This window comes from Akebia trifoliata, unplaced genomic scaffold (assembly GCF_017979445.1).
Source record: "Akebia trifoliata isolate Shusen 1 unplaced genomic scaffold, ASM1797944v1 Contig01400, whole genome shotgun sequence".
NCBI lineage: Eukaryota > Viridiplantae > Streptophyta > Magnoliopsida > Ranunculales > Lardizabalaceae > Akebia > Akebia trifoliata.
In genome coordinates this window covers 124260-136469 of record NW_028237690.1, presented here as the reverse complement: position 1 = coordinate 136469, position 12210 = coordinate 124260, and the positions used below count along the sequence as shown (strand labels likewise).

General features: G+C 34.6%; 1 protein-coding gene across 1 annotated transcript in view; it reads left to right on the top strand.

Moving 5' to 3' along the window:
• The first annotated feature begins 2085 nt into the window (after positions 1–2085).
• Positions 2086–12210, top strand: part of LOC147380458 (protein RETICULATA, chloroplastic-like) — a 33752-nt gene continuing 23627 nt past the window's right edge. The window contains exons 1-5 of the mRNA XM_086431694.1: positions 2086–2910; positions 3027–3125; positions 3557–3777; positions 4907–4976; positions 5160–5239. Of these exons, the coding sequence (XP_086287820.1) occupies positions 2323–2910; positions 3027–3125; positions 3557–3777; positions 4907–4976; positions 5160–5239 (1058 nt within the window). The 5' untranslated portion in view covers positions 2086–2322. The remainder of the gene's footprint in view (positions 2911–3026; positions 3126–3556; positions 3778–4906; positions 4977–5159; positions 5240–12210) is intronic.

The following is a 12210-nucleotide window of genomic DNA, read 5'->3' as shown; positions in this document are numbered from 1 at the left end:
GTGAGAGCGAAATACTTTTCGAAAAATGTGATTTTCGTGAAGGTACACTATTTTTTGATGCAGGACATCCATACGTTCAAATAGTCATATCTCATGATTTGTTGGTCGATTTTTATCGCAATATATATCTAATCATTCATATCGAAAATATGCACATTTCGCGAGAAAGAGATTTTTGATATGGACACATCTTTCTTCTCGAAAATGAAAAATAACGATAAACTTCGCTCTAGCACCTGTTTTCTTCGAAAACTCAGAAGTTTTTACATTTATTTAAATGCTCGTATCTCATTGTTCATTTAATTGGTAGATTCATAATATATTTCTTTACAAAGTTTGTTTTTAATGAGTTCAATAAATTGGTGGTAGCGTGATTTGAACCCAGTTCTTTGGTATCATCACCCAACGACTTTACTAACTAAGGTTAGATTATATATAAGTTTAAGGTACTTTATAACCCATTAAATTCTTTACAAAAATATTTGTATCCAACTTTGGTATAGATATTTACAAAATTAGAAAAGAAGTATCTACTATCAAAGCTATACTTGATGCTCTTTTAAGAGACAAATCTGAGGGAAAATTGGGAAGTATGGGGTATTAAAAGTTAGGTAAAAAAATAATGACACCTCTCTCACCAATTAATAAAATGCAATATTGCTACAAAAATTAGAGTGGAAGGAGCTACAAAAATTAGGATCTCACCTTTCTATTTAAACAAGATCATTTTGGTAAAAAATCAAGAGAATTACAATCACATGACCCTGTGATTATGTTGGTTGTTAAAAAATTACAAAACTAATCTTTTCACTATGTAATGTTAAAATCCCATCAATTAATATTTTAAATTAAAAATACATTTGTCTCATATATGCTTTTGCATATGATCAAAAACACTTTCCTTACTAACTTAGTAAGATTCTAAGTGTCGTTGAGCTCAAATCTTGTTTACAACCTTCTAGATTTCATGGAACAAATTCAAATCTTAAAAAAACAAAAAAAAAAAAAGTAATTTTTTTTTTGTTTGATCCAAGGTTTTGAAAACATATTGCTACTAAAAACAAATATGAGAAACTTATTTTAGTAGCAGTATGTTTTCATGAAAATCTAATTTTTTTATTTATAGAAATATGTATAAAATAATATATTTTAAAAATTTTGTGGGGGGCCACGACCCCCCTAGTCTATGTAATTTTGCCCATATGGTAAGGTGAGAATATCATTATCTCACTTTAGAAATAACGTTAGCTCTGGATACTTTCTTTCCTTCAATGGAAAAATATCAAAGAGTGAAGAGTTATGATGATCAACCACAAGAGGTCATAGTAGATACCATTGTTGATGTCAACTTCATATTTTTAATTTTAATTTTTGAGTCGATAGTAGGAATTTGCGGCCTTTACATCTTCTGTAAATATTATTAATAAAATTTTAATGTAAAAATGTTAATTCCTATTATAAATGCCATGCAATAACTTTTATTAGGGAAGTGATAAATTGCCAATTAAATTTCTCATTACGAAATTACCCTCATTAGGTTTAAGCAAACACAAGTCCATGACACTATGCTTTCCAGCTTGTAGGGCTTAAATGGGTTGGGTTTGAGCCGGATCTAAATATATCCATATCCTGATCTGAATTTTTTAATCAAATATGTAGCCAATTCCAACTTAGATCCTACAAGCTAAACAAATATCCAAACCATTTTGCTTTCACTAAATCCAATCCGACCGAATTACTTAATTTGGTTCAGTTATGTTGGATAATTTTGTTATATTTCTTTTTTAGTTGGTCTACTATTCTATTTTACAATTATATTTTTTTTTTAAAATTTTTTTATATTAAAATTCATGTTACATTAAAGTAGTTTAAAAAAAAATATTTTGAATATCATTCGGATCTCGGCGGAGGGACGCCAACCCGTATTTAGCCCATTTTTTTATGGGGTCTACTCTAAGGGTCCAAAGTCCAAACCTGCTAAATTCGGTTTCTGATCACTCGGATTTCGGATAAAATCCGAACCATTTTATGAAATACACTGCGCTGTCACACACTTTACACTCACTGACTCCATTAGTTCCACCACATTTTCCTGCCCACACTATTCAGAAAATCGAATATGAAAAGTAGAATACCCATCAAATCGAACTAAAAAAAAGAAAAAAAACTTTTTTATGATTCATTCTTCTGTTTCGTCGTAGATGTTTTTCTATCTTTCTACAGAGAATTACGGAGGAATCAAATCTCTGAAGTCTTTGAGATTCAAATCGGTATTCTTAGCACCATTTGTCTTTTCAAAGGATCTAACAGTAAGGATTCGTAATGGCGATTCTTTCATTAAGATCTGGTTTGTCAAACATCTCCAATTTATCATCTGATACTGATTCTGTGAGCAAAGATTTGATTTTTCACCTAAATACACTTCGATGTTCCACAAATCGTAAAATCGAATTCAGAAATTCTGCAAATTCTTCTAGATACTATGGATTTACAAAGAGAGAAAAGCAGAAATTTAAGCTCTCGAGCATGTTAGAGCCAAATATCGAACCAGAGTATTATGATTCCGAAGTTGCTAAGTTACATAGTGAAGGAGAAATTTCCTTAGAAAATGATTCTAGGGTTCTTGAGGCTAGTTTTTTGCCTGATACCGACAGTGGAGGCGGTGATCGAGATTCTTTCGATGGCAGTGATGGTAATGGTGATGGAAAATTTCCATCTGGAGGAGATGGTGGTGGTGGTGGTGATGATGAAGATGGTGGAGAAGAAGAAGAGTTTGGGCCAATAATGAGGTTTGAAGAGGTGATTAAAGAGATGGAAGCTAAAGGGGTTAGTCTTCCTTCGGATATGTTAGAGGCGGCGAAGACTGTTGGAATTCGGAAAGTTCTTCTTCTTAGATACCTGGATTGGCAGGTATTTTTTGATTATGATTGAACCCATTTTTTTTTTTTAACTGTACTATTGCAAATAATTTGAGTTTGTATTTATTTATTTTTTATTTTATATATATTTTTATAATTGAATTGTAGGGGGCAGTTTGGCCTTTGGGTGCTGGGATGAGGTCTTGTTCTTTGCTTCGTAATCGGATGCTCGCTGATCCTTCTTTCCTTTTTAAAGTTGGAACAGAGGTTTGTCAAGAAAACTTAATTTGATTACAGAAAGTAAATATGGTAGAGTGAAGTTCTACAGAGTTTAATTATGCCCATGGTTCAAAATATCGTGTCGTATCTTGAATGTAGACTATTGGTTGAAACCGATACAAAACATCAACTCTGATTGAAACAGTATTGTTTTGGTCAAGACAGAATTGTATTTTCTCTTGATTGAAACATTGCTTCAAGATGAGATTATAAACCTTGCTACTCATGGGTATGTTTTGGCCCAAAAATTTCACCACCCAGGAATTGAAAATCCACTAAAGGATGATCTAGAGGTAAAATTGAATGACTCATTAAAATGTGATCCACAGTCAACATGTACGGTGTAAATGAAGTCACTACCAACCTCTATGGTGATCAGGGCTCCCATCCATCTTAACTAATGTTTCAACGTGTTGCAGGTAGTTATTGATTCATGCTGTGCAACCTTTGCGGAAGTTCAAAAGAGGGGAAAAGATTTCTGGGTGGAATTTGAGTTGTATGCAGCAGACATTTTGGTTGGAGTTGTTGTTGACATTGCATTAGTTGGTCTATTAGCACCATATGCTCGCATTGGACAGCCATCTTTAGCAAAAGGATTCTTTGGACGCATGCAACATGCTTGTGGAGCTTTACCTAGCAGGTTACTATTTCATGCTCCTTGTGATAAGTTCATGAATTATTCACATACCTTGCACAGGTTTTGTTTTTTTTTTCTTTTCCTGATTTGGAGGAAACATATGATATGGCAGTCCAATTTAAAGAGGTTTTGTTTAGGAGTTTTTGGACTTAGAAAAATAACTTTTATTCTTGAATTATTAAGATTTATATTTTTAATACAAACTGTAGAGGCATTTTCCTAAATATGCCTTGAACACCTCAAAGTTAGCTTTGATGGTGAATCCGCTTTCTTTTGCTGAGCTGGGGCATTGGTGTGGTACCTACCAAATACCCTCCGATGCTTGAGTTAATATCAAAGTTGCAGAAAGTAATGGCTTAAAAGTTAGACAACCACCCAAAAGTCCTTTCCTGTGTGACCTCTTCTTCTATTTATAGGCTAATCCCTTTCCTTAACCCCCTCTCTAAACACGTCACCCCTTTCCTTAAGAGGATTCTCAATGATCCTTTCGTGGATTTTCGGGTTCATTAAGGGAAAGCCTTTGCAAGATAGAAAGTTATCCATTTAGGAAAGAACGTGATTAATACGGTCAACCATTCCTAGATTCTTGGGATACTCTCCCATTATGACTAGAGACATGGTTGAGCTCATCCCAACCACCTGTTTTGCTCATCCAAATACGTAACCAGCTCAGCTTAGACAAGCTAAATTGATTTGGACCGCAAGTACCCTGGGGTGGACTATACCGGACTATGATCTCTTCTGCCCTTCCAACTCCCTGCCATGTGTAGGGATATGATTCAATCTACATTCTATCCCATACACAAACATTACGAAGATACTCAATTTTTATCAACTTTTTTTTTTTTTTTGCTGAATTTTTTATAAAACCCAAATTGATCTTAAACTTTTTCCATTCAGAATTTTTGCCATATCTGATCCGATCAACTGGTTTGTGCCGAAAGGTATTCATTCTAATTGTAATCTTAATGAAGATAATTTGGTTCACTTGTTCTAGCTTGTTCTGAATCTGAAAATCCCCTTAGTTAGTGTGTCATGCTTCTTGGCCAGATTCATGTTATGCTTGTGATTTACAATTTCATAAGATATTGAAGAAAGTTTGTTCAATGTCTCAAGTGCTCTTCCTATGCAGCGTTTTTGAAGCTGAAAGGCCAGGGTGTAGGTTTTCAATACAGCAAAGGGTTGCGACATACTTCTATAAGGTAACTCATTTCCTTCTAACAGTTGACTAGACTACAGAACCAACTTTAATTTCAGTTTCTAGTAGCATTTTTTATTATCAGTTTCTTGTAGCGTTTTAATGATCAATATGAGTTGTTGTTTATGTTTCTTAATGTCGAAAATTATTTCTTATCATGCATTATATTTACATATTCTGGATTCAGGGCGTGTTATACGGATCTGTTGGGTTTGTGTGTGGTCTTATTGGACAAGGCATTGCCAATTTAATCATGACTGCCAAACGGTACACTTCTATATTGACATATCCTGCATACATTTTTTTTTAGCTGCCACATTGCCTACTCCCTTAATGGTTTTGTACTGAACACATTATTTAATTTGCTTATAATGTTATACATTTGAGCTTCAGCTATTTTCAGCCATTTTCTTGTAGCTCTTATGATTCGTTTGTCAGAATGGCCGTAGATCTATATTTCTATTGGTTGCTTTAACTTTAAATAAATAATTGATAATTTACAGGTTTTAAAACATAACCCTCTGTTCAGGTGTGCTTAAATTTCGTTTATATTTCTGAAATCATATGCGTGGTGAATTATGTTGAATGGAAAACTATTTTACAGTGACAATATCTTCCTTTTCCTCTTTATGTTTAACCTAGAGAAATATGATACGTGGATTTTGAAAATCAAGATGTATTTTCTGTTCATAGTTTCTTAACATGACACATTGCCACTAAGGAAGGAATTATTCGTGCAGAAACAAGCTATCTTCTTAAATTTGATATTATTTTGGTAGGCCTCTGACCTAGATGATCTTTGGTCTTTGTGGTTTATGGGTCTTCTTATTAATTGGAGGATAGTGAAAGATAATGTGGAAATTGGAATTATTGATACCACCTTTTGAGAAGATGAGCAAATGTATTGTTCTACTAGACTATATTTCTGTTGAATTGGTAATCTAGGCTATGTTCAGTGATTGATGATTCTCCTCATTCTCTATAGAATTTCTAGAAGGCATAGGGCCTTTCAATGTTTGACAATTTGTAGCATCATCAATTCTTTGAGTTCACTATGGGCTTGGATGTCTCGTTTATATACACCTTTTGTATGTCGTGAGGACGGCTTGGATGGAAATGAGCTGGCCATCCCTGTAGTGACAAGTTGGGGGGGCATTAGATGCCTAGCCCTTTTGGGAGGGCAGTTAGATGCCTAACTCGACCCACGGGCTTGATGAGATGGCAAACAGGATGGATGGGGCCATGTTGAAATTGTTTAGGTTTATGTCATCTTGGTTGCAGGAGGTGTGATGTTGCTATGGGTACTGGAGGGTTTAGTAGTTTCGGGAGTGTGGGAGGATGTTTCTTGTGAGTGACAGGAGAGCATTTCTCAACCGGAGCTGCGGAAGTGGTTGCAGTATTGTTGATAGCTGTGAAAAAAGGATCAAAATTAACGTCATAGTAAAAAAGTGGCGATTGAAGGTAAATCAATTGTTGAAAAGAAAATTATTTACCATTGAAATCTCTTTGGACAGCAGGGCCAACACACTTGGGACAAAAGCCAAGTTCCCAGTCCCTGAAAACAATAAATGGGTCTTTAAACTAGGTGTTACCAGAATTAGGAAGGCTTGTGACAAAGGTGTCTTGGCTGGAGTGAAGGGATAGAAGAAATGCTCAGGTTTTCTGACGCAATTTAAGAATGTACTGCGTTCCAATGTCTTGGCAGGAGATGTTTTGACAGGGACATCAGGTCCATGGGCCAGTTTTAGGCATTTAGGTTTTATTTTATTATTTTTCAGCAAGCGATATTTTTGTTATTTATTTTCCAGCTATAGGTTTATTTACTATTATGATAGTTTAGAACTAATTTTTATTAGTTGTAGGGAGTTTTAATTAAATAATTTATTTTTTTAGTCATGTTATGCTTTAATTTTGGCCATAGATTAGTTTTAATGGTTGAGATTAGTCCTAGGGTTTTAGAAAACATATAAATATTGATTGTAGAGACTCTTTTTGGGGGAATGAATGAATGAATATGCAGGTTTTCTTGTGGGGTTACATGGTGTGAAACCATCACTTGTTCTTGGTGTGAAGCCAAGCTAAGTTCAATTCATATTATTCTCTTCCTCTTCCTCTTCCTCTTCACCTCCTTCATTTTCTAGTTTTGTTTTTACCACCACAAACTGCTGAACCTAATAGCCAATCCATCACCACATCTAAATTCCTTGCTGCTGTCCCTACACAATCACAAATCCAGACCACCCCAACAGTTCCTAGTGTTGCCAGACTGAACCAGACTCACCCTATTGTTGCCAGACCTGAACCAGGTCCATCTATTGTGCTGCCAAACCAGACTCGATCCATCTACTGTGTTGTCGAACCCTTTTATACTCTCCTTGTTGCTGCCTGACCTCAATAACAGAACCATACTGCAATTAGATTTTGTGTTGCTGCCCCTCTAAACCCCAGCCGGCCCAAAATCTTACCCTAACCTATTCTACACCTAACCATAGACCAACCTACACCTTTTTAACCCAACCAAACCCTATATAGGGTCCATTAAACCAACTAAAAATTGCAATCCGCACACCTAAGTTTTCCCTAATAGTTGGCCCCGACTTTTCTTCTCAGAATCCTTGAAAGATTAAGAGATACACTTGGATTAAAACTGAATCCTAATCGAATGGAGGTCCAATCTTCCATTGGCATCTCTCCTCTTCCTATTTGAAGGATTTTGTTTGTGGGATTGTTAGTGTCTTGGAAATTTTAATATAATTATTCATTTGATATTCTTGTGTTTTTAGGTGAAATAGGGTTAATTTATGTTTTCAATTGCTTTTCAGTAATCTTATCTGTATCTCTAATCATCCATTTAGTTAGGCATCATGTCCTACGTCATGTTCACTCCTAACTGGTTCATTACGATAATTTTGTTGGCATATCTGTAGAATTACCAGCCTTTTGTCTGGAAACATGGTTGTAATGACCAAAAAGCTCCCGGATAAAGGATGGGTAGGAAAGGAGAAACCATCATTTAATTGGCCACCATAGAATTTGTTTGCCCCCCCCACATACCAATTGGCTAAAGGCCCACCAGATATTTACTCCGATTGGACTATGGTACTTCATCGTAAGCTTTTCTAGTTTATTGTGGCTCATAGCAAAGGGAAATAACAATTACAAAAAGTTAGTTATCTGAGGACAAAGAACTAGAGCGGCAAAAGAGAACTCTGAGAAATCGGATAAGAAGAAGAGAGAATGAGTATGGTGATGTAAAGAATGGAGAAGTTAGGTATTGACTCATCTATTTATAGAGGAGAATGGATAGGAAGCGAAAATGTCACCACATGGAAGGCATTCAGCCACGAAAATAAAGTCTCATCATGGAGACGATTTAGAAATCAGTGTGTTGAAAAAAATGAAGATAGTTGTCACCTTGAAAGAAAATAATTGTTAAGGCGAGTGTCTGTAAGGATTCTCAGGGTCCTAGATATCTTCTGCCACCCTGAGAGAGGGTAGTTGAATGAACAAAAGTATACAATGTGCCTTAGCTGGATACATGTCTCTTAAAGACCCGTGTTTAATGGAGGTGGATAATTTCCCCATATGTGACTAATGGTTTGGCATGGGAAAGAAGTGATACCTTGAGCTTAACGGCATTTAGGCACAACCCTTCATATGTGATGCCTGGGGAAGCCCAACGAGATGTGTTGCTATCATCATCATCTTTGGAAGGCGATGAAGTACATAATAGATGGTGCGAATCTTATAAGAGGATAACTACAAATTATTAATATCGAAAGATGATCATGGGGAGAAATTTAATGGTAGGAAATTGCTAAATTCAGGTTAATGGAGTTGGGACCTATAAATAATGTAAATTGATGCTTGTTCAAAGAAATTGGATTTCTTATTGAAAAATTATGAATCTAACTTGAGCATCGGAGGATATTTGCTAGGTACTGCTGATAATGACCAATTTTGTGCATATCATCCCAATTATCATAAGGGTATTGTCGGCATTCTCTTACGTAAATCTTCCAAATTACATGAAAACCTATGCATCATCACATTGTAGACTCTTTTGCAGATTTTGAGGTGTATTTCGACATTTTCATGTAGGTTTCATGCAAAGTCTAATTATCCTAATTGAGGGTTTTTAAAAAAATAAAATAAAATAAAATGTAGAACATTAAGAGTCAAAGGATCAACCTTGATATACATTGAGGTAGGGATCATCTAGAGGACTTCATGAGCATCATCTCTAGCTATGTGGATTCATCTCATCCATTCATTTTAAGTAGATGTCACATTTTCTTTATCTACCCATTATTCTCCTTTTAACTCCAGTTCATTATCTCTTTTGAGTTATGTTTCTTCCCCTAACATTATTTTGGGAAACTTGAGAGAACACCTTTGACTCTCCTTACCTATCTCTTGTTTTCTTTCACCAACCCGTTTCTCAGTTTTACTTATCAAGCTTTTGGTAGGTTCTCATTTCCCTACTCCCCCTTTTGCCCTTCATTTTGAATTTCCCTGCTTCTATCTGAATTTTCCCTGCTTCTATCTAATATCTTCTTCTCACCTCTTGAGGGAGCCATCTTTTCACATTTTTCTCTATAAATCCCTCTTCTTTTCAAGAGCATCTTCTTCTTCAGTTCTCTACTTGCTTCTATGGTTAGTTCTATCATGACTAGCTAAGCCTTTAGTTTGGATTTGAGAGGATGTCAATTCCCTTTTCTCCTTTTTGTAAGATTTTAAGTGTATTCATAACCATGGAGGTTTGATTATACAAGAATTTCTTCCACTTTATTGATGTTTTGAGGTATCTTTTACATGTCACATCATTTATGTTTTGTTATAAGAGATCTTGCACATTGATGGAATTTTGAGGTGTTTCATTTATTTCTCTTGTAAGTTTTTGTGTACCTAGTCTTTGACTTAGTCTATCAAGTATCATAAGTATTTAGAAAATACACAAAATACATACACGCTAGATTTTTCTAATTTGGTCTTTATAGCTTAAAGTACCTTTGTGGAAGAAATTTACCTTGTTTATTCCTTTATGGGCTTAATGCTTATCTTTGGAAAGAGGACAACTCTTTAGTTGGTCCTTCCCCTTGTTATTTGTACTAAACAAGTATTAAAAGGGGAGTAGTTAGACTAATCTCAATGTCTTAACACCTCTCATCCTTATTTTTATCCTTAAACTACTTCCATTTAATTTTTTACATTTTTTTTTCGTTATTCCCATTCTCTCTTTTATATATTTACATTTATATCACAGTTCACACCATCATTTTACACTTCACCCATATTTTTTACCATTTCTTTATTTTTCACTTGTACAAATCCTTAATTTCTTGTTTACCACCCCAATCCTTGTGGAAATGACATTGGGTACTCTCAAGTATTAATTGTCTATAACTTTACACCCTAGTTAGCACCCCCATACTTTGTTACATCGTCTTTTATTTATTGTTTAGGGAATTTAGTGTTTTATTCATAATTTATTGAGTAGATAGATGCATTGTCACGCCCCAAAAACTTAACCCGAATCCCCATGATTCCCAAGTTGAATCCAGAGGCATGATATATAACCCATATCATGATAGTCAATATATAAACGTAAACGACAAATAAATAACTATATGCCATACCTGATTATTGCCCAACAAAACAGATTTGTAACCTCAAACATTAGTACACTTGACATATACATAAAACAGTAACGACATAATACCGTGTTCGTAACTATATAAGAAAATGACAACAAAAGACTCAAACCTAACTCTAGTTCAACACTCATCAGTAGTACTCATATTCCTCTCTTGGAAGTTTGGACTGATCATCTATAAAATCATGAAAGTGAGTCTCCTCAAAAGGATCACCTAAACCAGGTGCGCCTGAAATTTGTGATGTCGTAGGGGTGAGTAACAGGGGAGTTACCCAGTAGGGGAATCTTACAATTCTAAATAATAGCATGCTATATGCAGTTTAAACATTCTAGGAATTCGTAAATCGTGCATATTTGATATTTAACACATAACTAAAAATAATTGAACACCGATATCATGAAATCTAGCAGGAAATTGAAACTCAATTAAAAATCTGAATAAACAATTCATATATTTTGTTCACATTTTTTTATAAACATGCATGATTTTTGAATAAGTTAAACTGGTGGATAGTTTACTTTAATTGTTTTAGTGATGGATTTCCAATAAATGTTTCTAATTAAAAAGTTGGGTAAGAAAAGTAATTTATTAAAATAAATATGAGAACGAGTTTTCAATTGAATGTTGTATTTTTAAAATACCCAGTTGGTGAGATGCTTCGGCGTATGCCGTAGAAGACACAAAAGAGAGAAAAGATGAGGTGATGCTTCAGTCATAAACTGTGTAAGACATGAATGAGAAAAATGCTTCGACTAATGGTCGTGTAAGACACGAAAGAAAGAAAAAGAAAAGAGAGATGAGGCTGTACATTTAAGAGCGGACTGGGTATTTAAAACACGTGTATGTTTTACTTTCAATATGCTTTGAAAAGAAAATAAATACTTATATGTAGTATTTTAGTGATTTATTAAAGAGATTATGAAAACCTATAAAGAATAACATGTTGTGACATTTCTGGAATGATGTATTATTCTAGGATAACAGTTGCGTTGTTTGAGTTCTTATGTATTATGGTATGCATAAGAATACAATATTACAACAGGAATCCGGGAATTTCTTTTCTATCTTTAATAGAGAACAAGATGTAGATTGTTGTATGATTGATAGATAATATCGAGGATCACATGCACGCCAGATTGGCATAGATGAAGATGGCTAGTTAATGATCATTAATAATCTAGAGTAGTCAAGAAAGAATGGCCTACTTGATTTGATCCGTTTCTTAAAGCCTTGGTCAACGACCAACCTGAGCTGGAAAACAGTTACCTAAATTGTGGCAGATGCTGGTCATAGAATCAGGAACTAACGGTGGGATTCCACACTGGTGAAGTATTGGAATAATCGTATTTTGACTGAGATGTTCACATCAGTCGTGACCCTCAACTCTCTATTATAATACTCTATTATTTGATATTATATTATGAAAAATTGTTTATTCAGATTTTTAATTGAGTTTCAATTTCCTGCTAGATTTCGTGATATCGATGTTCAATTATTTTCAGTTATGTATTAAATATCAAATATGCGCGATTTACGAATTCCTAGAATGTTTAAACTGTATATAGCGTGCTATTATTTAGA